At 40.6% G+C, this 26,904-nt stretch overlaps 2 protein-coding genes across 2 annotated transcripts; both read right to left on the bottom strand.

Annotated features, from left to right (window-relative positions):
- Positions 1-1,428: 1,428 nt before the first annotated feature.
- Positions 1,429-6,431, bottom strand: LOC126769719 (uncharacterized). Its single transcript, XM_050488637.1, has 11 exons — positions 6,051-6,431; positions 4,482-4,568; positions 3,641-4,220; positions 3,231-3,447; positions 2,993-3,158; positions 2,711-2,929; positions 2,552-2,646; positions 2,450-2,475; positions 2,059-2,241; positions 1,716-1,986; positions 1,429-1,585 (listed from the first exon to the last, which is right to left on the bottom strand). Exons 1-11 carry the CDS (start codon positions 6,099-6,101, stop codon positions 1,429-1,431), a joined length of 2,052 nt encoding a protein of 683 aa, XP_050344594.1. The 5' UTR covers positions 6,102-6,431.
- Positions 6,432-14,148: 7,717 nt separating this feature from the next.
- Positions 14,149-16,126, bottom strand: LOC126769718 (uncharacterized). Its single transcript, XM_050488636.1, has 4 exons — positions 16,064-16,126; positions 15,435-15,676; positions 14,518-14,637; positions 14,149-14,155 (listed from the first exon to the last, which is right to left on the bottom strand). The coding sequence occupies exons 1-4, from the start codon at positions 16,124-16,126 to the stop codon at positions 14,149-14,151; spliced, it is 432 nt and encodes a 143-aa protein (XP_050344593.1).
- Positions 16,127-26,904: the final 10,778 nt, after the last annotated feature.

Raw genomic sequence — 26,904 nt, 5'->3', positions numbered from 1 at the left:
TAAAAAAGGGTTATAAGTATCATGTTTCAGGGCTTTTCCGTTCCAAAAATTCATTTTACAAAATACGCATATAATTTAATAAGTTATTTGTGCATTAATTCATCAACACGATATAAATATGGAAAGAGGTAATATTTAGTTCCAATAAAACGTGATTCTATAAAATGGAGAAATAATATGTCATAAATAATCGCTAGCTTAGAATGAGTCGCGGGAAGCCGTTGAATGCGGGCAGCGCAAGACCGGCCAACATGGATATCCTTGGGGAGGCCTTTGTCCAGCAGTGGACGTCTTTCGGCTGATATGATGATGAATCGCTAGCTCCAGCAATAGAGCGACACTTATGTAACACAAAGATACTTCTCCTTACGTGTGCAGTCAACACTCTCAATAACGTCATAACAAGAAACAATCAGAAGCGTTTGGTGAGCGAGGTGTGCGTTTAGTGGGCGCAACCTAAGTTCAAAGTAAGTCAAGAAAGTACTGCGCGCTGGCGGTTGGAGGTTATCGCGTCTTACGTGCGATAAATAGTGACCATTTATATATAGTCGATTCAAAAATCTAACTTTCTTCAAAGAGTTACGACAGGTTCGAAATATAGACTGTTATGTAAATATTGCTTAGTACTATTGAGGATAATACACATTTTTAATACAATTGATTCAAATTGTAATAAATTTTAAGTTTTTTAAAATCAAGTTCTATAGAAAGTCTAATTCCAGGCCCCTGTTAAAAAATAAAGTACACTCGAAGCGACATTGTAAATTTGATAGGGACTGCAATTAATTTAAATTAAGTTAAAGGTAATAAAAATTTCATTTTGCAATGTAATTGTAGATTTTCTTTAAAAGTACATATTGAGTGCCGCTTGCGTTTTTCACTTACTTTTGTAAAAACAACAGATTGACTAGAAATTGTGACGTACGATAGACATAGATACGGTACGAAGTCAAATCAATTTGGAAATGTTTTTGGGTTTGTAGTAGTGCACCGGCGGCTGATAAAAATAAATAAGTAAATAGTTTCTTATTTTTTTTTTTTTTTATAGAATAGGAAGGCGGACGAGCATATGGGCCACCTGATGGTAAGTGGTCACCAACGCTCTTAGACATTGGCATTGTAAGAAATGTCAACCATCGCTTACATATCCAATGCGCCACCAACCTTGGGAACTAAGATTTTATGTCCCTTGTGCCTGTAATTACACTGGCTCACTCACCCTTCAAACCGGAACACAACAATATCAAGTATTGCTGTTTTGCGGTAGAATATCTGATGAGTGGGTGGTACCTACCCAGACGAGCTTGCACAAAGCCCTACCACCAGTAAAATTTTCTTATTTTTATAAGTAAGTAATATATAAATTTTATACATCATTTTAAATCATGAATTTCTATGAAATTATATGAAATGAACTCTATAGACATTTCAGTCATCTTCATCCTCGCTTTCATCCCATAAATTCGCTACTACAAACGCAAAATTTCTCCAAGCCGATTCATCCGCACGTCGGTCGTCATTGCAAGAAGCTTGTATAATTTTATCATCTCCGTTACCCCGCTTCACAGGACTGTAATTTTCCCATCTGCAAACTCAGTTTATACGTATATTATGTACATATTTTCCGAAATCGTGAAATCAAACGACACGTATAATTAATAATATTTTATTATTAATAGTTTTATCATTATCATTATAAGAATGAATGTCAGTACAGTCGGTCGTCGGGGTCGGGGCACGCGGCGGGCGCGGGGGGCGCGCGGCGCCGCAGCAGCACGGGGCGCGCGGGGGGGCGCGCGGGGGGGCGCGCGGGGGGGCGCGCGGGCGGGCGCGCGGGGCGGGCGCGGCCGCGCTTGGCGACGATGACGCGCGTGTAGCGCAGCGCGCCGCCGCCCGCGCCGCGCCGGCGCCGCGCGCGCTCGTCGCGCTGCGGGGCGCCGCTGGTCACGGTGAGCGGGCTGGGGGCGTCCGGGGCGAGGCTCGCGTCTGAAAGCGACGACGGGACGCGTGACGGGACGGTGAGCGGGCCCGCGGTCCGGCTCGTCCGTCGCGAGTTACCGGCGAGTGGGCGAGCGGCGGAAGGGTCGTCGTCGGCGAACACGATGGGCAGCTGCATGATGTCGGCGACGGCGAGCGCGTCGTCTCGTCGCTCGGGGCGCGGCTCTGGTCGAGACTCGACGCGCCGCGGCGGCATCAGCGCTAGCGGCGAGCCGCCGGAGACGCGTGACACGACGCGACCCTCTAGGGACGTAGGTTGCCAGGTATGATTAATAATGTTGAAAACTCATTCATAGACGAGGCATTTAATTCTATACAAGATTATATAGTTGATAAAAAAGCGTAATGTTTCGAAGCGTTTATATAGTAAGGATAACGTTGATGAAGTCCTTTTGAAGTATCTCACTCAACACAATTTGATATTTGAGAGAAAAATAAAATTTAAACTCACCAATTACGTCCACAGATCGGGATGCTCTATAAATAAAAATAAATGTTAGGATTTACTAAACAATAATAAAAATTTACTATTCCTCTCAACGGCGGCACTCACCCGCTCGAAGCGCGCGCCTCCTCTCCCTCCACTGGCCGGCGACGCGCGCGCAGCCCCCCCGCCGCCACCTCCGCCGCCCAGCGCGTGCACTCCTCCTGCAAAGCGGCGCGTCACTTCCGGCCCCCTGCGCACTACGGGCGAGGCAGCGCGAACACTCACGGCTACGGCGGCATCCAGCGCCTGCTGCGGGAGGCGCAGTCGCCGGCGGTGGGCGCGCGGCAGGCGCAGCGCGTCGTCCGCGCCCGCCAGCAGCAGCACGCGGCGGGCGGGCGACGCGCCGCGCTCCGCCGCCCCGAAGCGACTCGCCACCTCGGCCGCCGCGCCGCGCCAGCACTGCGCCGCGCCGCCGCCCACCACCGCCAGCAGCGGCACCTCCACCTGCCACCCGATAGTATCAGTCGCCGTCGCCCGCCGAGCCGCGGCCGCGCGCGCCTCGCTCACCTCCTCGAGGACGTCGTCGGGGCAGTCGCGCGGGCCCTCCGCCGTGAGCAGCGGCGGCGCCAGCAGCAGCAGGCCGCGCACGCGCGCCGCCGCGCCCGCGCTCGCCGCCAGCCACGCCGCCAGCGACGCCCCCGCCCCCGCCCCGCCGAGGATCACCGCGCGACGTCTGCGGTGAGACATCGAAATGAGTGGGAGGCCTCGTGACGCACACCTCCGCGAGTCGGCGTCGGGCGCTCACCCGGCCTCTGTCAGCAGATCGGTTAGAGCGGAGCGCGCGTCGTGAGCCACGGCCGCGCACCAGCGGTCGGGTGGGGCGGGCCCGGCGTCGGGGCCGGTGCGCAGCCGGCGCGCGTGTAGTGACGCCCCGAGACGGCGAATCCAACGCTCGTCCTCGGCCTCGCAGCCTCCCGGCGCCCAGGCGAGCCACGGTCCCGGCTCGCTCGCCGGTCGCCGCTCTGATCGCCGGAATACAAACGAGTGCTTGAAATAAATTTCTACCGAAGCGATGTTACGTACACTATATGTGTCCTGCTAAATTGGCTAGTCTCCCTCGAGAGAGATCGCCGCGGTCGAAATCGGTCAGGAGGACATCATCATAATTACAAGTAGTAATTACAATGAAATAATCTATACACTCGTCATACTCACCGCTGACGGCCGAGAGCGGCTCCACGTAGGGCGCTGCGGGGCGCGGCAGCGGCAGGCGGTCCGCCAGGCGCGGCAGGGCGCGCCGCAGCTCCGTGGCCAGCTCGGCGTACAGCGCGGCCAGCGAGCGCGGCAGGCACGCCACGAGCGCGGCGTGCAGCCAGCCCGCGCCGCCCGCCCAGTGCGCGGCCAGCGCCGCCCGCAGGCGCCGCGCCGCCGCCCGCGCGCCCTCGCGCCGCGCCCAGCGCCCGCGCGCGCCGGCCAGGCGCTCGAGGCGCAGGTCGCGCAGCGCGCTCAGCGCCGTGTGCGCGAGCCGCGCGTGCGCCGCGCTCGGCGCCAGGGCTCCGAGTCGCTCCTCCCAGTCGTCGTCCGCGCCGTCGTCGTCGGCCTCGTCGTCGAGCTCGTCCTCGCAGTCGTCGAGCGGGAGTGCGGGCGGTCGCCGCTGCTCCGTCAGCACGTCGATGACGTCGTCGGGCTCGGGGTCGAGCTCCGGCTCGGGCAGGAGAGCTCGGACTTGCGAGTTGGTCGCGTGGCCGTGGGCTCGGGCGTACGAGTGTTCGCCCCACACGCCCGACCGCGACTCCTGGTTTTGTAGATATTGATTAATAATAAAAGACCCAATAATTTGTAAGCAAATATTCATTGAAGGAAATGTCTCAATTCTATTTTAGTTATTAAATGTTGTTGTTAATTTTTAACATTTGTAATTATTACTTATATTCATTATATTCTAAATAAGTTTACTTTTGACATAATAATCTTGTAAGATCATGACTCAGAAAGTGTTGTTGCATACTCATTGTCGCAGATAATAAAACAAAACTAATAGTATAGTTACACTTACCAGCTCTCCACTGACTGCAAGTACATGCCTTACAAGTTGCTCATGCAGAGCCGTTGCTTCCCCAATCTCACTGTACACCTCTGGTTCCTGCCAAACAGTAGATTATTTAAAAAAATTATAATAGTCTCCATAGCAACAGATACTGAAACAAAATCAATAAAATGCATCACTTTACATAAATATCAGAAAGATATTTCAATTCTATTTAAATACAAATGTCTCTACAATCAAAGTAAATAACTTTGATTGTAATACTTGGTAGCAATTTTGAACAATTTACTAATATTTTTGGTGCTTTGTACCAGTCCATCTGGGCAGGTATAGACCACTCATCACATATTCTACAACAGGGTTTGAAGGGCCATTGAGTCAGTGAACTACAAATACAAGGGATATAAAATCTTTGTTCACCAGGTGGTTGGTGGTGCATTGACAATGTAAGGAATATTTCTTACAGTGCTTATGGGCGGTGGTACCTTTAGGTGGGCCATTTGATTGTCCGCATTCCTATTTTATAAAATAAATTAAATGTACTTTTATTAAAATTTAGTTGAATATAACATGCTAAGTAAATAAAAGCTTGGTGTAAAAATAATGAAGGACAGATTGTAAAATAAAAGGAGAATGACAAAAAATGTAGTAGACTATTTTATTAGATAGGTGTTGTTAGTGGTCGACATTTGGACCAATTTTGGTCATTCTCCTTTATTTCAAATGTCAGTGTACATACAGTGTGAAGCCTTCATTTAACTTAACCTGTTAGTATGCATGGGTCAAATCCTGCAATTGAATTTTAAACCACTTTCATGCAATTGATTGTGGTGTAATTTTCAGATCTGGTGACACAGTCTGGGCAAAATACATGCTTTAGTTTAATTAAAATACATATTACAACATACTTTTTTACACTTATTTTAAATACTGTATTTTAAACATTTTTATTCAAAATAAAAATTACAAAATTGCCCTATTATTTTAAAACTACTTTATCTTACACACTTGAAAGTAACTTTTGCTATAACCTTGCATACCTGGAATACTGTACAAATACTATGTACAAGAACCCTATATCAACAATTCATCAGAAGTTGACAGTTTCTATATGGAAAATAGTGCAATTTTGTTAAAATGTAGATGTGTGAACTTTCGTGGTTTAATCACGTGTCTTTGAGGCAGTCAGAGTGATTGATAAATATATTTCGAAGTACTTGAAATATTAATTACAAAATACTTCAGCATCATGTATTTGAATTACCAATTACAAATTACTTGTTTGGGATGTAATTAAAATACAAATACTTATTTGTATGTCAAATAGCCCCGCATGCAGTCTATTATACTAAACTTTATTACTTTTAGTACACATATAGGCAAAAGATTGTTTTCATAACTGTTTAACATGATTACTTTTTTTTTTTTCTGAAGCATAAGTTGATATTTATACGAAGGGAAAAAATTTTAACCACTTTCAGTTCAGATTTTTAACCCTGTTGTAGTTGTAGGAGCAGTATGGCAATAGTAGCTATATGAGCTGGTAGATAACTATTTATCAAAAATAAAAAGTATTACCTCATGCCGGATTTGTTGCTCTGCGTTTAAGACATCCGTCGCCATAACCATTTGACTTAAGGAGTTGTTAATATCATCAGAAATTCTTCTTATTTTGTGGTAAGTTTCTAATTAATATTTTAACGACACTTCACTTATTCGTAATGATTTATTTATACCTTACAAATTATTTCCTGTGCGAACTTTGTAATGATAATTATGAAGGAGAATGAAAAATCCTAATTCATCATTTAAAATATTGCTATAAAATAACTTTGTTAACATAAATTAAAAATAAAATACGTATTGAATATTAATAGACCTAATGTCGAATAACAGATTCATTTCACAGATTGTTAAATTTATTTCAGGTATTAATATGTATTGTAACTGTTTAGTATTCGGACATTGCTGTAATTATTATATTATTATTACACGTGACAGCTGTCAGAAACGACAGTGGTTAGGCAATTTTACGCCGTTGGTTAAATAGAAAAATTACATTATTAAAAAAGGTCAAAATTTTCAGTCAAATTAAAATCTTTAAATACGTACAATTAATTATTTTAATGTTATATTTTATAAAAATTTCTGTTCATAGCAAAAATAAATAAATAAATATTGCGTAAAATATAAATTTAAAAGGTATTTAGATCACGATTAAGATGGTGTATCAATTTTAAGGGTTTAATTCAACTCTTATTTTAACGGTTTAGTAAATGTAAAGGACAATCTAGCCCTAATTTCGCAGATTTCAAAATTTTCTGGGGATAGAGGTCAATTTAGCAATTTTTTTTCATCATGCCGAGGGAGATTTTTTTTTACGAACCCAGGTTCTGATATTCCATTGAACTTCAGTGTGGACTATGAAGTCAGCCAATCAATACACTAGGACTCCAAGTAGATGCAAGTACAAAAAATTCGTAACAAATTATAAAATTGTCTCAAGCTCTGCAGACACGAAATAACATAGTGAAAATAATGGGGGAGTGGCAATAATTCTCCGCCCAATTAATTTTCAGCCCAGTGATTAGAACGAAGTCATACAGTCCTTTTTAGTTCAATTTGGCAGCTTACAGTACTTGACAGTTGGCACTTTAAATAATTATTCGTAATCAAACGACTTTTATTATTTTTTGAAGTGAAAAGGCGTGTTTTAGGCGCGTTGCGCTGGTTTATCGTAGGGGACAGACTCTTAACTTCGCGTAACCGACATGCTAATACCCATCTTCTCTGTTTAATATTTAATACTTGCAACACTAATTACAAGGAATATACTTTCTAACTTATAACAATATGTCGTGTAATAATTGTCTTCCTATCTTATTATTATTGGGAAGCCGTTTAATTGTAGTGACTTATCGGAGGAGGAGATTACAACCAACATACTTTGTGCATAACCTGCAATTTTGTTATCCGTACGTCGACTTTTACGTCTTAATGAAGATGAAAAATGGGCTCCAAGTGAAAATGAAACAAACGCACTGTGCGTTTGTGCTTTAAAAATTACTACCTACTGATAAAGTAGTTGCCCAAAATTTTGTGAGAATCACGAAAATTGCACTAAAACGTGTGCGCTTTAAATGTGTGAAACGTGTTAGTGATCACATGGCGTTAAACAAAATATGTCCTATTTTTATAAAAGAAAAAAAAAACCAAAAGTCTAATTATGTCTCATTTTAACGCTACCTACAGAAAAGCTCGTACTATGTTTTGGACCAAACTCAACAAGAAAAAAAATGACAATCTTGTTACTCTTAATAATGTTTTCAGAGATATCCTCGTAGTAGAACAGCCAATGAATTCAAATTCTTGGTCCTTTGAAGCGTCTTTTGGTATGCCTTATTATTCGAGCGTGTTATTAAATAAGCTTCACTTAAAACTCGTAAGGGTAAAATGTCGGCTAGAGAAAATAATGAGTATTTGTTGGATCCGAACTTTGATAGTATGTCTGAGGGTGGAAAGGAGAAGAAACCTCAAAAGACACAAGACTCTTACGAAGTCCTAAGGATATAAGTTGGCATGATTTTTGTTCATCTTTATCACACTCGACATCGATAAACGATAAACATCGCAAAATGCGTTGGATAAAAGGTATTAAGTCTCTATCAACATATATGTATTGATAAACATACTTCTTATAAATTATTACGCTTTAAGTCTAATAACTCTCATTTAGATATATATATTCGCCGGGAGGGCAAATGACTCTACTCCACCTGATGGTAAGTGGTAGTAGAGTCCAAACGCGACGACGGCCAGTACAGACGGGAAAAACGTTCTGCACTAGCCGCCTTCGCCTTGCCGGCCCGCAAGATGCCTCTTCACGCCTCGTTTGAAGGAACCCGGGTTGTAAGAGGAGGGGAACACGTGAGCTGGTAAGGAATTGCATTTTTTGGAAGTGCGACAAATAAAGGAGTTGCCAAATTTCTTTGTTCGCGATGGAATTTATGTCACAGTTAGGCGATGACATCGAGAACCAGCTCGCGTGGACTTAAGAAGGAAGGGGGAAGCAGGAATTAGAGAGAATAATTCCTCAGAGCACTCGCCGTGATACAGTTGGTAGAAAGCGCTCAGTGCTGCTATCTCACGACGCAATTGTAAAGGTTCAAGGGTGTTTGTGACCTTTACGTCGCCAATAATGCGTACGGCACGTCGCTGCAACCGGTCCAAGGCCTCAAGTAGGTACTTAGCGGAGCCATCCCAAAGGTGCGAGCAATATTCCACGCAAGACCGTACCTGTGTTTTGTACAGCAGGCACAGTTGTTGTGGCGTGAAAAAACGCCGCACCTTGTTCAGAACTCCGAGTTTCCGTGAAGCTGTTTTTATAACAGCCTCACGGAAACGGTCGCAGCGAGCGTCAATCCCCAGCATGGCGATTTTGCTTTGCATCACCAGCGGAGTACCACAGAGGGAGGGAAGAGGGGAAAATGTTGACTTTTTCGCCGTGAGAGCGCATACCTGTGTTTTCTTGGCATTAAACTCAACAAGATTATCAGAGCCCCATTTGGCGATGAGCTCTAACGTCCTATCGAGTTCAATGATAAGATCCTTCCGCCTCTCCTCAATTTCCGCTCGCCCAGCCACTGCGCGTCCGTGGTATCCACTATGCACTGTACTATCGTCTGCATAACAATGTATGTTCCCAAGAGAGAGCATATCATTGATATGCAAAAGAAAGAGTGTGGAAGATAGCACAGATCCCTGGGGACACCAGCCTTCACTACAAAGAATTGTGAAGCACAACCATCAACTAAAACACGAAGGCTACGTTTGTGTAGGAAGCTGGCAATCCAGATGCATAGCTGAGCAGGCAGACCATATGCCGGCAGCTTGGAGAGAAGACTTCTGTGCCTGACCCTGTCGAAAGCCTTGGAGATATCGAGGCTGACAGCCAACGATTCTCCATGCTTGTCGATAGCTTCACCCCAGAGGTGTGTTACGTACGCTAGAAGATCACCTGTGGACCGTTTTGGTCGAAACCCGTACTGACGATCATTAATTAAACAGTGATCTTCTAGGTAATGGATCAGTTGGTTGTTTAAAATCCGTTCCATCACCTTACAAAGTACTGAGGTGATAGCTTTTGGCCGATAATTTGCCGGGTCAGACCGATCCCCTTTTTTGGGAACCGCTTGCACATTAGCTCTTCTCCAAGACTCCGGCACACATCCCGAAGAGAGAGAAAGTTGGAACAGGCGCGTTAACACAGGAGACAGCTCCGCTGCGCACTTCTTCAGCACTATGGTTGGTATTCCATCGGGACCGCTAGCTTTCCGTACATCGAGTGATTGCAGCTCCGCACGCACATCACGTTGCCTGATTTTGATGTCAGGCATCGTATGGCCACATGAAGGTATTGTAGGTGGCAGCGCACTACAATCATCGATGACGGAATTGTCGGCAAAGAGTTTAGCCAGGAGATCAGCTTGCTCTTGCGGACTGTGAGCTAGTAATCCGTCCGGATTTCTGAGCGGTGGCAGCGAAGGTTGGCAGAAATTGTTTTGCACAGACTTGGTCAGACGCCAGAAGCTACGGGAGCCCCTAGGATGCGAAACAAGGTCATGACCAATCTGTACAGTGCGCTGTGCATCCGCTCTCGTGTATGCCTTTCTACAGGACTTGGAATTTTTATTGTAGTTTGCTTTCAGTGAGTCAATATTAGATGACCCGCTAATGCAGCCGTTGATCCACTTGCGGTATGCCGCCTGCTTAGATGATACAGCATCGGCACATTCACGAGTGAACCAACGGTTACGCGTACCCCTACTGACGAGATCTGAGCTAGGAATATAGTATTCCATTCCTAACATGATCTCGTCAGCAACAGCAGCGGCACTAGCTGTCGGGTCATTCCCACTGAAGCAACGTTCCTTCCAAGGGACCGACGCATAGTAATCACGCATACCGTCCCAATCTGCCGACTTATAGTGCCAAACGCGACGTTTGCATACCGCTAGTGGCGGCAGCTTGGCCTGTGGAACTCTGGTAGATATAATAATAAATAAATATCTGGCTGTGATCCGAAGAGCCAAGAGGAGCCTGAACCACAACCTGATATTCCACCGGGTGAGAAATCAGCAGAAGGTCCAGTAGAGAGAAGGTGCTTGCCCATCAATGTCTGGGATTCTGATTCTGATTCAGTTGGGTCAAGTCATGTGTGAGAGCAAAAGCATGAGCTTCCAGCATGGTCAGTTTTGAGGACATTCTGACATAAATAAATTAATTAATTTTACTGGATCTTTTAAACAAATTATACCGTCAGGTTTTGTCCCCTGTATCAATGGAAAGAAGTAAATGTACATTAGGAGGTGGTCGTTGTAGCAGTAAAATAAAACTTCTTCTTATTGTAGAACAATAGAAACGGTGGAATATCGTGGAATCCGTGGAAGGATTTATTAAAAAACGGTATGAGTATACATACAAAAAGTGAAGTAAAAAATAACCAATCAGAATACAAGAAAAATATAAATTGTAAATGTGTAAAAAAATAAATAAATGCGCGCGTCTACTTTAAAAGTAGGGATTTTGATTGGCGCATAAAAACCTGTTTTGCGTCTTACTCAGGCGCTTAATTCCCTACTATCGACGATTCTACAAATACTCGTTTTACCGTCGTGTTTTCGTCGCGTTAAGTCAGTTCGAGCGACGCGTGGAGTGAAGACGTGTTTCAAGAAGTCGGCAAGTTGAGTTATTTTCGTTGAAAAAGTGAAACCAATTGAAGCGAAGATTATTATATGAAGATAATAAATATAAAAACAGCTCTTTTAAGGGTATGTACGCACTATGCGGATAGCCGGAGTGCGGTTAACCGTCCGGTTAACCGCAATCAAAAAAATGTATGAAAAATTAGTATTTATACGGACTGTCATGCGGCTGCCGCTCAACTGTTGCGGTCGCTCGCAGCACTGCGGCCCGACTGACGGTCATCCGGACGGTTGCTATACCCACTACGCGGTTAGTAGTTTGCGGTCGACCGCCCGCCACTGACGACGCACGTGTGTACCTACCTACTGACGCGCTAAAAACGGACGCAATGAATTTCGATACAGAAAAGTTTATAATTGAAATACAGAATAGGCCGGCAATATAGAATACAAAATCTACGGAATACTCTGAGAGAAACTTACGGCAAAAAGCTTGGGAAGAATTGGTGGAAATCTATGGAACTTATTTACCTACCACTTATTTATTTATTTATTTAAACATATATTATATTAACAATGATGTTTCATGTTCATGTTTTAAGCATATGAGCTTGTTTAAATGTAATTATCCTCCCTTCCTTCATGAAATAATCAGCAAATAATTCTCGATATCTCAATGCAGTTGTATTGTTTCTGTGTACACTATCTTGTGCAATTGTTTCAGTCAGTGGATTATTTAGCAAGTCTTCAAAAGAATACCCATCTCTATCTCTAACGAAGTTGTGTAAAATGCACGCCGACTTAATAATATCATTAATTAATTCGATGTTAATATTAATGGGTCTATGGAAAATGCGCCACTTATTCGCAAGTATCCCAAAAGTACATTCAATGTAACGTCTAGCCACACAAAGTCTATAGTTAAACGTTCTTCTGGTCACATTTAAATCACGTCTTGGATATAGGCCCACAATGGTGACTTGGAGACAAGCCGATTATTTGACCATCTTAGTCGGGTGGCAGATGCTGCGCAAGAGCAATTTCCTAACGCGGAATTGGTGTTTTTGGGGGATTTTAATGCTCACCACGAATCCTGGTTGAAATCCCTCAAAACTGACCATGCTGGAAGGACTGCTCATGCTTTTGCTCTCACACATGACTTGACCCAACTGGTTGATCAGCCCACCAGGATCCCAGACATTGATGGGCAAGCACCTTCTCTACTGGACCTTCTGCTGACTTCTCACCCGGTGGAATATCAGGTTGTGGTTCAGGCTCCTCTTGGCTCTTCGGATCACAGCCTTATTTCTACCAGAGTGCCACAGGCCAAGCTGCCGCCACTAGCGGTATGCTAACGTCGCGTTTGGCACTATAAGTCGGCGGATTGGGACGGTATGCGCGATTACTATGCGTCGGTCCCTTGGAAGGAACGTTGCTTCAGTGGGAATGACCCGACAGCTAGTGCCGCTGCTGTTGCTGGCGAGATCATGCTGGGAATGGAATAATACATTCCTAGCTGAGATCTCGTCAGTAGGAGTACGCGTAACCGTTGGTTCACTCGTGAATGTGCCGATGCTGTATCAGCTAAGCAGGCGGCATATCGCAAGTGGATCAACGGCTGCATTAGCGGGGCATCTAACATTGACTCACTGAAAGCAAACTATAATAAAAATTCCAAGTCTTGTAGAAAGGCATACTCGAGAGCGGATGCACAGCGCATTGTACAGATTGGTCATGACCTTGTTTCGCATCCTAGGGGCTCCCGTAGCTTCTGGCGTCTGACCAAGTCTGTGCAAAATAATTTCTGCCAACCTTCGCTGCCACCGCTCAGAAATCCGGACGGATCGCTAGCTCACAGTCCGCAAGAGCAAGCTGATCTCCTGGCTAAACTCTTTGCCGACAATTCCGTCATCGATGATTGTAGTGCACTGCCACCTACAATACCTGCATGTGGCCATACGATGCCTGACATTAAAATCAGGCAACGTGATGTGCGTGCGGAGCTGCAATCACTTGATGTACGGAAAGCTAGCGGTCCCGATGGAATACCAGCCATAGTGCTGAAGAAGTGCGCAGCGGAGCTGTCTCCTGTGTTAACGCGCCTGTTCCAACTTTCTCTCTCTTCGGGAAGTGTGCCGGAGGCTTGGAGAAGAGCTAATGTCAACATTTTCCCCTCTTCCCTCCCTCTGTGGTACTCCGCTGGTGATGCAAAGCAAAATCGCCATGCTGGGGATTGACGTTCGCTGCGACCTTAGTCCAAGGGATTACATCGAGGCTGTTATAAAAACAGCTTCACGGAAACTCGGAGTTCTGAACAAGGTGCGGCGCTTTTTCACGCCACAACAACTGTGCCTGCTGTACAAAACACAGGTACGGTCTTGCGTGGAATATTGCTCGCACCTTTGGGATGGCTCCGCTAAGTACCTACTTGAGGCCTTGGACCGGTTGCAGCGACGTGCCGTACGCATTATTGGCGACGTAAAGGTCACAAACACCCTTGAACCTTTACAATTGCGTCGTGAGATAGCAGCACTGAGCGCTTTCTATCGACTGTATCACGGCGAGTGCTCTGAGGAATTATTCTCTCTAATTCCTGCTTCCCCCTTCCTTCTTAAGTCCACGCGAGCTGGTTCTCGATGTCACCGCCTAACTGTGACATCAATTCCATCGCGAACAAAGAAATTTGGCAACTCCTTTCTTTGTCGCACTTCCAAAAAATGGAATTCCTTACCAGCTCACGTATTCCCCTCCTCTTACAACCCGGGTTCCTTCAAACGAGGCGTGAAGAGGCATCTTGCGGGCCGGCAAGGCGAAGGCGGCTAGTGCAGAACGTTTTTCCCGTCTGTACTGGCCGTCGTCGCGTTTGGACTCTACTACCACTTACCATCAGGTGGAGTAGAGTCATTTGCCCTCCCGGCGATATAAAAAAAAAAAAAAAAAGGCGCATCATAGTTGCACTTAAGGCAAAAGCTTCATCTCCTACAAAGACATAGGGAAAAGCAGTGCTGTAGGATTCTGAAATTGGCGCTGGTTCAGGAATGTTCATGCGATTCTGTTGTATCTTTTTATAAAAGTTAGAATTTTGAAATACTGCCGAGTCACCGAATCTACCGTAGGCTCCAACGTCAATCAATACGAACTTGAAGCTGCTGTCACAAATTGCCATTAAAACTAGGGAAAAAAAGCCCTTGTAGTTGAAACACATTGATCCACTATTCATACGTGCTACAACTCTAATATGTTTACCATCGCAAGCACCGATACAGTGGGGAAAATAAGCTCTCTTCGAAAAACCATATTCAATTTGAAGCCACTTTTCTTTTGTCAGTTCTGGTAGGCACATCTCTTTCAAACAAATCCATATAGCGGCACATACTTCTCGAACTATTTCGGCGACAGTGCTCACTCCAACTCTAAATACATAATGCAATTCGGCGAATGAGCATCCTGTTGCCAAATATCTGAAAAAAAATGTTTTATTACAGGTCTGGATTTTCAAAAAAGGTGGAGAAACATTCGCGACGCTTTTGTAAAGGTCCATAAAGCAAAAGAAAGCAAGAGTGGGTCTGCAGCAAAAAAGAAGGTCCCATATGTATTCTATGATAATCTTTTATTTATAAAAGATACAGTAACGGTTAACCGCACAGATGGTAATGCTACAGGAAATGACGATGAAAACACGAGTATACAGACAGAAGTCAATGTTCCGTCAATGTCTTCATTGCCGCCAAAAAGACGTAAGAAAAACAACGATGATAATGAAGTCGGTGCACAGTTAGTTGGAGTGTTGAGTAAAAATTTAGAAAGAAAGAATATGGATGATGACGACGATCGCCTTTTTTTCTTGTCATTGGTAAAGGAATTTAAGAAAATACCTGAGCACATACAAATGCAGACAAAGTTAGATATTTTAAAAGTAATAAAGGATGCACAGCAGTTCTGTGATTATTCAAACGCGTCATGGAGTTTTTCAAGGGTTAATAATACCTATCGTGGATATCAAACGGCACATTATTCAAGAAATAATCCTCACACTGAGCTTATGCAATCATTGGACGTTGGACGACCACCTTCTCAAAATTTTGAGGTACAATCGCCATTATCAACTCACAGTCACCAGTCTCAGAACAGTGAACACTCGTCTTATATTGAACTTTTTAATTCTATTAATGATATTGAGGATGATTTAAATGTTTGACAATAGCCTTTCTTTTGATGAATAAATAAATAACAAATTAAATATAAATTATTTTATTACCTTAGCACTATCGTTAACTTTAATTCCGGCTTAATGCTATTCCGAAACTGTGTATCTTGCTTTGTTATACAGGTTCTCAGAATGCTTAAAAGTTCTTCAAATGATTTTAGACTCATTCTAGTGTATCGAAAAAACTTGTCTTCATAGTTTTTGAGCTCTCCGAAAAATATTTCAAAATGTTTAGTCTCATCTCGAGTTTGCAAATAAGGATGAACCCAGTACCTTTTTCTTTGTTTCTTTTTCTTTATATAGCGCAAGTAAATATAATAAATAGCTGCGACTTCTTCAGCGTCCATCTTCGAAATGGTTCGATGAAATCGCAACGTTATCCTATCCGCACTTTCCGGTTGCGATTATGGCTAGCCGCCGCCCGGTTAACCGCAGTTGCAACCGGCGGCTAACCGGACGGTTGACCGCATCCCGGCTATCCGCATAGTGCGTACATACCCTAAGAGCTTGACATTACGTCATACTACGTCATTGCATGCTGCTTCTTGTTTCAAATAACCAGTTCTTTTCAGAGCTATTCATCGTTTCAAACGATAACGTCATATAATGAGGCATGCGTGGCGTCTGTATTCTTGTTGCTATGCTTACTGCTACACGAGTCCCCCTCAAGTGAAACGTACCGGCAGCTCGACGCTGCGGCCTTGACGCGTCTGTGTAGGATTGCGATATGGCTGTGACGTCATGTTGTTTGGCGAATGAGTTTGCTTTCTTTCTTTGGTAATGGTTTTGTCCTCTGGTATGGTAAGGTTTGGTTGAGCGGGTAACAGGTTGCTTCTGGTATCGAAATCTTGTAATACATATGCGGGTTTTAATCGATCTATTGAAATGTTTGTTTGACGATCGGGTAATTAAATTGTAAATACTTTATCCGTTCGTTTTACAACTCGATATGGACCTTCATGTGGTATTTGCAAGGGTGTTATAATTGCGTCTGTCTAATAAACACGTGGCTGCATGTCTGTAGATCTTGATGGACGAAGACGTGTTTATTATTGCGATGTATATGTGAGCATGGCTTATTCTGTGCTATGTTCACGCGTAGTTTTTTCGACGTAAGTATAATCCATTGTATTTGATGTTATATTATTAGAGTCGAAAAAATCTCCCAGTAGGCGTAGGTTTTAGCCATAGGTAAGTCAAACTGTCAATGTCAATCTGTGTATGTCAGTGTGTCAAAGTTAATCTGTCAATCTCATCATCTCATCAATGTCAATTTGTCACAGTCAAAGTCCAAACTCAAACTGTCAATGTCAATCTGTCAAAGTCAATGTGTCAAACTATAAATATTAATCTGTAAATGTCAATGTGTCAAAGTCAATCTGTCAGTGTCAAAGTCAATATGACAATGTCAATCTGACAAAGTCAATCTGTCAATGTCAATCAGTAAGTTTATCTGACAATGTCAACTGGCAAAGTCAATGTATCGAATGGCGAAGTCAATCTGTCAGAATAGGAAGGCGGACAAGCATATGGGCCACCTGATGGTAAGTGGTCACCAACGCCCTTAGACATTGGCATTGTGAGAGATGTCGACCATCGCTTACATAGCCAATGCGCCACCAACCTTGGGAACTAAGATTTTATGTCTCTTGTGCCTGTAATTACCCTGGCTCACTCACCCTTCAAACCGGAACACAACAATATTAATCAAGTACTGCTGTTTTACGGTAGAATATTTGATGAGTAAGAGTAAAAAAAAGAGTGGTGGTACCTACCCAGAGCTTGCAATCTGTCGTAAATTTTAAACCGCCAAAGTCAATGTATCAAAGTCAAACTATAAATGTCAAAGTGTCAAAGTCAAACTGTAAATGTCAATTTTTAAAGTCAATGTGTCAGTGTCAAATTGAATATGTCAAACTGCCAAAGTCAATGTGTCAAAATCAATCTGTGAATGTTAAATAATAATAATAATAACTTTATTATTCAGGCATCGAGGCCCATAACTGTCTACAGATTACATATTTATATAGAAGTTTGAACTTACTCAAAGAATGGTTGAATAACTTCTGGAAAAGGTGGTCCGAGGAATACTTAGTGAACTTAAATCAACGGTTTAAATGGTCTATGAAAAAATCTGAACCTGAAATTAATGACATTGTGGTAGAAAAAGATCAAAATATACTAACTGCTAGGTGGTTACTAGGTAGGGTCATTGAAAAATATTCTGGAAAAGATTTTATCACAAAAATAGTTACCATTAAAAAAAACGGATTATGTAAAAGACCATGTAATAAGCTCTGCCTATTGCTAAATTCTAATCGTTAGATGGTATAATTGAGTGTTTGTGTTTTATCTCTTAAAGTTAAGTTATTTAATTTATAATTTATTAAGGTTTACTTTTAAGTATTTTATGGAATTCCGAAACCGCACTCGTACTGTCAAACGCAGTTGTCACAATCAAAAAGTTTTGGTAACAATTTCGAGTTTTCAGTGTTTTTTTGTGCAGTTTTTACATAAAACTTATATTGCATACGTATTGTGTGTATCTTAACTTCTACCAGCTTTCTTCACTTACCAGCCTCGAGGCTGCGTGTGAGCAAGGTCACATGCAGCCTCGCGGTTAATTTAGTGACAATTAATACGTGAATATTATAAAAGTGTAACAAAGCCTAAAAGATCAATTATAATAATAATACACGGTTTTAGAAGTGCGTGCTGTTAACATTAACTTGGTATTAAACATCATTAAACTTTAAATTTAGTTTCGTGGCTCCTGTCAAAAGTTTAAAATAGCGGTTAAAAATTTAACTTTTTACCTACCGAAGTTGCTTATAAACAACGAATAAATAACAATTGAATTTGGAAAAAGTGGCTACTATATTTCGAACTTTATTTAGTAGCCCCTGGTTTCGATAAGGAGTGTGAAAAGAGAAAAATCGCAATTTTTATTACATTCGATTGGAGCAAAAGTGTCGAAATATTCAATTAATTCAACATTGAAAAAAAGAAATTACTTTAGTAGACCTTATAGATACATTTATATTATAAGAAAACAACGCGAACACGAAGATATAAACAACTATTACGAATCTAGAAAGTCGTATCGTCAGCTTAAAATGTGATTTCGTTGAATTAAAAGAGTCATTGGTCCATCACGGACCAATATGTGCTCGAGTAGCTCGCACATACGTTAAAGATTATTACAACGGTCATCATGCAACAAAACACAGACCACATAAATAAAAGCACTGAGTCGTCGTCGTCATTGTCATCTTCTAATGCATATCAAGTGATGAAGGAGGAGTAAAAGGGTGAAACAACACGCAGTATAGAGAGAGGATGTACATATTCTGGTGAAGTCGAATGGGTAACCAATTAAGATGAGAACGAAATTGTGAAACATGGTCATATTTGCCTAATCCATATATAAATCGAATAATAGTATTTTGAAGTCTCTCAGTTTTATTGAATTGGTCTTCGGTTAATGCTACAAAGCTTGCGTCAGCATAATCAAGAATAGGAAGAAGTAGATCTGTGCGAGCATTATTTTAAAGAAAATTTTGAAGACAATGCAGACCTCAGAGCTGCTAACTCTTTTCTGCCGATGCCATTCATATGGTGAGTCCAGCTAAGAATATTATCACAAAAACTACCAAGATTTTAACATGATCACAATAAGGAAAGCAAATATTGTCAAACATTATGGATGACAAGGAAGACCAGTTGACTTTTGATATTTGTTTCTGTCTGCCAATAATGATGGCTTGATAATGCTAGGGGTTGACATTAAGACCTAAAGATTCACTCCACTCAAGAAAGATATTGTGGTCGTAATTCATCCTTGCAATAGCCATAGCTGCCAAAATTATAATAAATTCTATTCAGATATTCATATTATATATTTGAAAAAATCAATGCTTATTAAAATAAAATATGATTTGACATTATTCTAATTTAATTTAGTTAGTTCCAATTAATTGTATTTTTTTATCTATATATTTTAAATTATTCTTTTTTTTTTAAATTATTGTGGATTTTCTCTATTATGTTTGACATTCTTGACTACAGTCACACTTTTTCTTTCTCCTAGATTATATTTTGCAATATTGTTCAAATTAATATTTAACTAATTTCATTAAAATTATTATGAATACTAAGTACAACAAATTTCTAATTTAATTCAATTTAATTTATTGTTATCATAATATGTTATTTATTAATGATTATAAAATGTAATTAATGTAATATATTGGTCACTCAGTTAATATAAAATTAATAAAAAGCATGCTGTAATTACATATAATTAAAAGTGCAATTAATCTTGCTTAGCCTAAATTATATATTGGTTGTTGTATTATTATAACTTTTGTTGGTAATTTGATATAAAATAAATAAGGTAAAAATATAATATATTAATTTATATATGATTGTATGAACACATCTTAATATGCAATCTTTTAGTTTGTTATAAATTTGCAATTGTAGTCATATTCTTACTTGCCTTTTAATACATGGTTAAAAAAGATATATTTTTATGTATAAATTATTTATTTACTGCACTTTTATTGGTTTTATTTAATATTACAATGTTTAGCTATGTGATTTAATTTATGTTTTGTTTTTGTTAAATTTTTGTTTAAATAATTAATTTTATTTGGTTACACAAAATATCTTACTATACCTTTATTGATTTCACTTAATATTATTGTTACATGTGTTGGCAATGTGATTTTATGTAGGTTTTGTTTTTGTTAATTTTAGTAATTGTTTAGTTGCTATTGATGGAAACTAGGCTGATGTATGTATTATTTTATATTAATATGCTATAAGTGTCATAACATTGTAAGTTTCCCTTAAAAATTAATAATAATAATTAACACTAAACCTCCCAGATTGGTCAAATGACCGCTTTTTAAATTTTAATCAAAACTGTTATATAACTGCTTTTTTATATTATATAATTTTTCTATATTGTATGTGTAAGCCCATAAGCAGCTTATTAAAATGTATGTCAAGTTCAATGGACAAAATTTTATTTTTAATTGCCCTATTTTTGGTTTTATTAAAACATAAGTATAATTATTTTTTTATGTAAGTCAAAATTTTTTGGATTTGTTTTTTATTTAAATGTTACATTTGTTTGAAAAAGATAGGATAATAAACTGAGTAGCCTTGCCAAAGTCTGTGATTTTATTTAGTACTAGCCCCTGGCTTCGCTCGCACTTAAGTATAAAGAAAGGATAATGATTGTTAAGAAGTCTGTGACTTTAAATTAAGAACCATGAAATGCTATTCTGGTTAGAAAAAAAATTAAGGTAAAGGGTTTTTTATTTTTATATTTATGATTACTCTTTCAATAATCATCAGTGACTGATCATAACTTACTGTAAATCCCTGTAGTTTCACTTAATATATTTTAAAGTGACTTAAATGGATTGAAGAAAACAATATTTTATACAAACTTCCGATCTATGATATTATATGATTATGTTGCTTAAATACCCCGACATCTATCCATCAAGCATACCAATAAATATATTTTTTTTTTTTATTCTATCAATCTCAGGTTAAACAAAACTATTCAACTCACTGCAAACTTTATTTATAATTAATAATCGAAGCACCACTTTGTAAACGGTGGTAGGGAATGATTAATATTTCTTACATAGCCAATGTCTAAGGACAATGGTGACCATTTAACATCAGGTGGCCCATTTGTCCATATCTATGGTTTTTACATAAGCAACATAGGTGGTGGACCTCTGACTCCGAAACTAATATAAATTGTAATATTAGTCAGCGATTCTGATATTACAATTTATATACATCTTATTTATATCAAAAAACGATGTTAGCGGTATTTCCTTTTGGGGAAAAAAAAATTACTTAGTTACTCGCAGAGCTCACTTTGGAGCATGCAACATAAAAACTGTCCATCTGTCCACTTCTCATTAAAATCAGTGCCGGCCATGTTCAACGACAGGCAATGGGACTTTTGATTGTCATGGGAAAGCACACTTTAAGAGGGAAGTATATACTTTCAAATTCAAATGATATATTGTCATGGATGGAATTCTTGGAATGAAAACAACCTCTCATCGAGCACATCCAAAAAATTAATCTGTAGGAATTACGGCAAAGTAAGGAATGAGTATGTCAGGGAATCGTTCAAGGTAAAACCAATTGTTGAAAAAGAAATGTCGACTGCGCTGGTACGGCCATATCCTGAGACATGACGTTGACCATCTCATCAAGAAAGCCTTAAAAATCCCGTACTTATTGCGGGGAAGAGGGTGACCGCCCGCAACCTGGTGGTCAAACATGCAAAAAGAGGCACAGAAAGAGAATCTGAGTACACCGACAAGCCAGAACAGAGCTCTCTGACGCAGATGTATAAAAAACCCAACCCCAGCTGAACTGGGAAGAGGGTTTGGACAAAGAAGAAGAGGAATTGGGAGTCATGTTGAGATTACCAATGAAGTGGTGCACATAGCAATAATGGAATACTTTTTTTATATTTGCCGGGAAGGCAAATGACCTACTCCACCTGATGGTAAGTGGTAATAGAGTCCAAACACGATGACGGCCAGTACAGTCGGGAAGAATGTTCTACACTAGCCGCCCCCGCCTTGCCAGCTCGCAAGTGATGTTATCCCGGCGTATTATTGAAGTTATATTTGTCGACGTAAAATCATAAAACTCTTTCCTAAATCTAAATTATGTTAATATTACTAAATTAATTTACAAGTTTATTTTACTAAGTAATGTTATGATTAAAATGTATGATTTGACTAAGTAATATTAAAAAGAAGGTGTAATGGTTGAGTAGTCTTAAGAGACGAACAATTACTCCTTATTTGTTAAAAAGTTAATCTTTAAATTAAAAATTCGATTGTAAAACTATTATCTGGATTTATAAAAAAACAACACATCATTGTTTAGTTTTCTTGATTACATTTAAGTAAATAACTTGCATTATTCTAGACATCATAAAACGGCAAGTTCCGTTAACACCGTTCTAAATTAAAAAAAAATTGCTACAAATAAACTTACAATTTATAAGTAACAATGGTTATTTGTGTTTACGAATTTCTGTAACATCAAAAGAAATAGTTTTCATTTTTACTCTCAGCGTGCTAACTTTGTATGCCGTTTTAAAATGTTTTTATTATTAGTTTTATATTCTAAAATTCTAAGCAGTGTTTAAATAATTCTTAAAAATTGTTTTATAATTTAATAAGTTAAAATGATGTTGCGTTAAAACTGTTAACTTAAATTCATTATTTAAAAGTGAGTGTATTAACTGAGTGACGGCCATCTTGAGAGGATAGCCGTCGCTGAGCGCCGCAGGCGATGGTTGCTAGAGTGGTGAACGGGAATTCAAGGATTTACTTTTCGCGTAACGTCGAGGCAAGGAGGATTCACTGTGTGAGTACAACTCAATTTTATTAAGCATAAGGAAGGTGAGGTTAGCTATGCTGACAACACCGTTCCTAACGATTCGGTTAGGGATTCTAATCCGTTATAATAATCAATATAGACACATTACAAACTTATTGTCAGCCAAAGCAAATACACAAATCGCTGCTGTGTGCCGTATTTACAAATATGCTGGAAGATTATTAGAAAAAAGTGTTTTTAATAAAAATAATAATAATATTTGCAACGAAGCTTAAAGTAAATTGTAACGTAATGTGGCTTACATTCACGTTACAGTTACATTTGTTTAAAATAAAAACGACGAATATCTAATTTGAATTTCTAGCTTCAATAAAAAAAAAACACTGACTTATGCGATTGAATTATGCGTTATGCATTCTTGAACTGATAGAAATATTATGATTTACTATCTTTGAGATGATCGTTGACATTTGTCTAGGGATTCACTTTCCTTTCGGTTTATGACTCGCAATGCTATCTATTTTATTTAAAACTCTTAATATTGTTCAAAAGTGTTGTTATCGTGAACAATATTTGGTAAGGTTTACCAAATACCAAATAACCTGTAACAGCCTGTGAATGTCCCACTGCTGGGCTAAGGCCTCCTCTCCCTTTGTGAGGAGAAGGTTTTGGAGCTTATTCCACCACGCTGCTCCAATGCGGGTTGGTGGATTGGTATTTTGGAGAATTTGTTTTAAATCCTAGATGAAGTATTTAACTTTGGTATGTAGCCGAGATGGCCTAGTGGTAAGACCGCGTGAATCTTAACCGATGATCGTGGGTTCAAACCTGGGCAAGCACCACTGAATTTTCATGTGCTTAATTTGTGTTTATAATTCATCTCGTGCTTAACGGTGAAGGAAAACATCGTGAGGAAACCTGCATGTGTCTAATTTCATTGAAATTCTGCCACATGTGTATTCTACCAACCCGCATTAGAGCAGCGTGGTGGAATAAGCTTTATTACAATGTAAGAAAATCATCAAGACCGGTAGTCAAATAAATTATAATTTTAAGTAGGGGTAAGGACTTAAAAGGGCCGTGTGAATTGATTTGTCTCTCAGTTCGTCTGGTGCATTGGTAGCAAAATCAAAGGTACGATGTGTATTACTATACTATTTACTGTGTTAATGTATAATGTTATAATGTGGTTTATATGATATAAATATACTCAATGATGTGTATGTTTTGTTTTATTTAAAAAAAGAATAGTAGATGCTAACAGTTATATACTTTTAGTACATATGGAATAAAGCTTTATTTACTTTTTGCTGTTAAGTACTTATTAAGTACTTCTATTTTTATCATATTTTTTTTCGAATAAAACTTGTTTTATATACTTTTTGTACAAAAGGAAAACTTTTTATTATATTTTATTTTTTTCGAATAATACGTCATAGTTTTTGTATATATAGCAGCACGTCGATACGCACATAGCAACAAGAATACACACGCCACGCATGCATGCATTATATGACGTCATCGTCGGAAACATCGAATAGCTCTGAAAAGAACTGTTTATTTAAAACAAAAAGCAGCATGCAATGACGTAGTATGACGTAATGCACCTCTTAAGAGGTGCTTTTATATTTATTATCTTCATATAATAATCTTCGCTTAAATTGGTTTCACGTCTTCAACGAAAACAACAACTTGCTGACTTCTTGAAACACGTCTTCACTCCACGCGCCGCTCGAACTGACTGAATGCCCTCAGAAATGTCCACTCAGGCCTGTGTGGGTCTTGGGGTAACTGTTCGGGGCGATGGCCCCCTGCAGTGGTGGCAACGCCGTCTGCAACTACAGGCGGGTCACTGGGTAGGATCATTGTCTATGGTGTTTAATTCGCGATCAAGCGTCGGCGATCAGCGATCTGTGGCGGAGTGGTTTGTCCGTGTTGTCATTTTCCGTCGCTCAGCGAGGTCGAGCCCGTCGGTGGTTGCCGGCGAGCGCCCATCAGCCAGCGACGAGTAAGCGGTCAATGTTGAGTGAGGTCGCGTGGAAGTCCTTTTGGGTCTGGTGGTCACCGATGGTATGGTGCGATACCGCGCAAGTGCTGGGATTGTGTTCCGTCAGCGCGGCCAAACATGAGGGGCTCCGGTGATAATGCGTAACGCTAGCGACTGTTGTGTCTGCAGTGACTTGCGGCTTGTTTTGCTAGCCAGCGCGAACCACGCTGGGGCTGCGTAAGTGAGTCGCATGCGGACGTACGCTTTGTAAACGCACACTTTCACACGGAGCGGCAGGTGTGACGCCAGTAGAGGACGTAGGAGGGTTCTTACGGCGCGCGCCTACGCTACCACGTTCTTCATATGATGTCGCATTGAGAGCTTTCTGTCGATGGTCACGCCCAGGTACTTGACAGTCGGGGACCAGTCGACGGATTCCCCTAGAAGCGACACCGGCGGAGGTAGGGTTTGTGCCCGACCGATATGTAGCGCCTCAGTCTTCGCCACGTTGACCTGAAGCCTCCAGTGCTCCAGCCAAGAGGGAAGTGCGTCCAGTGCTCGCTGCATTTTGGTCGCTGCATACAAGGCATTCATAGATGTAGTTATAAATGCAGCGTCGTCGGTGTACAGTGCTAGTGTAGCACCAATCGAAACTGGAATATATTCCGTGTATCTGCTGTTGCGGCTGGCCACAGTCTTAACTTAAGTCCGGTGTGCCAGACGCGGTCGAACGCTATCTACATATCAAGAAGTACTGCGACGGAATGTTCTCGCTTGTTGTAGGCGGTAGCGAGATGGTGTAGTACCCTTGAGACTTGCAGCGTGGTGGAGTGCACGGAAACCGAACTGTTCGTCACGTGGCTGGAGGTGGGGCGTAATGTGCAGCAGTAGTAGTTTCTCGAAGACTTGAGGTCGACGACAGCAGGGTGATGGGGCGATAGCTCTCAGGAAGCATTATGTTTTCCCCTGCTCGGGTATGAGGATGATTCGACCGAGTTTCCACGGAGATGGAAAGTGCCCGGTGCGGAGGATTCCGTTGAAGAGGCGCGTCAGCGTCGAGATTACTCGCAGAGGTAGGTGACGCAGGGCTTCGTCGGTGACTCGATCAGCACCAGGCGCGTTACGTAGCTTTCCGCGATTATTGCACAAACAACACAAACGCATACATACAATATGTGTTGTATATTAACTCGACGTTGGACGACGTTTTCAACGCTTCCGACGTAGTTAGTGTATATTATAATATATAGTGAGAGTCGTTAAAAATCGTATATACGGTCGGTGCTCGATGAAATATTTTAAAATAACACTAGAATCGAACACGATAACGATATTCGTGTAATTTCATTCGATTATTGCATTTGAAATACATATAACAGAACGATAATGTAATATCTTTCAAATGCGAAAAAATAAACGCGATACGTTCATGTATTGTGCAATTGAAGTTGTAAGTACATATTACGATGATAACATAGTTTATGCGTAATTTATTTATCCACGATTAATACAAATACAAATAACTACATAAATATAATAAGTATTGTATATTTTCTCAACGTTCGACGAACAATACATAGTTCGTGCTATGAAATATTTTCAAATAACAATAAAGTCAGCAGTGACATCGTACATGACACGAGCTAACCATAAACATGACACGACATAGACTCTCGAGGGACTCTATCGATTTCAGAGTTTTCATAAAAAACGCGGAACGTTCGTGTATTAAGAAGTGAAGTCTATCGAATGTATTATACTAATCTCCTCCTACATCGTAATACTATTATTTATTATTATTTACATAAATCACGATATTCACGAAAATAATATTTTCGTGTAATATTTTAAAATCGAATACCATAATAATAATATCATACTTATAATTAATAGACATGTCTGTTCCACAAGACACCAAGTGACAAAAAAAAAATATACTTGGCTTTTTTTTTTTTTTTTTTTTTTTTTTTTTTTTTTTTTTTTTTTTTTTTTTTTTTTTTTTTTTTTTTTTACGACAGTAAAGTTTTAATGCACACGGTAGGTAGGTAGGTAGGTAGGTGGTAGGTAGGTAGGTAGGTAGGTAGGTAGGTAGGTAGGTAGGTAGGTAGGTAGGTAGGTAGGTAGGTAGGTAGG

The sequence above is a fragment of the Nymphalis io genome, chromosome 7, assembly GCF_905147045.1.
Source record: "Nymphalis io chromosome 7, ilAglIoxx1.1, whole genome shotgun sequence".
NCBI lineage: Eukaryota > Metazoa > Arthropoda > Insecta > Lepidoptera > Nymphalidae > Nymphalis > Nymphalis io.
This window is presented reverse-complemented; position numbering and strand designations above follow the sequence as displayed.

Coding starts and splice junctions, on each gene's coding strand:
- LOC126769719 (XM_050488637.1), bottom strand. CDS start 6,101: ATGGTTATGGCGACGGATGTCTTAAACGCAGAGCAACAAATCCGGCAT. Junction 2,930..2,992: donor CCGACGACGTCCTCGAGGAG/GTGAGCGAGGCG, acceptor ATCGGGTGGCAG/GTGGAGGTGCCGCTGCTGGC. Junction 2,242..2,449: donor CCGATCTGTGGACGTAATTG/GTGAGTTTAAAT, acceptor CTACGTCCCTAG/AGGGTCGCGTCGTGTCACGC.
- LOC126769718 (XM_050488636.1), bottom strand. CDS start 16,126: ATGACGTCACAGCCATATCGCAATCCTACACAGACGCGTCAAGGCCGC. Junction 15,677..16,063: donor GCCGCAGCGTCGAGCTGCCG/GTACGTTTCACT, acceptor CGCTATATAAAG/AAAAAGAAACAAAGAAAAAG. Junction 14,638..15,434: donor AAGTTAACGATAGTGCTAAG/GTAATAAAATAA, acceptor ATTTTTTTTCAG/ATATTTGGCAACAGGATGCT.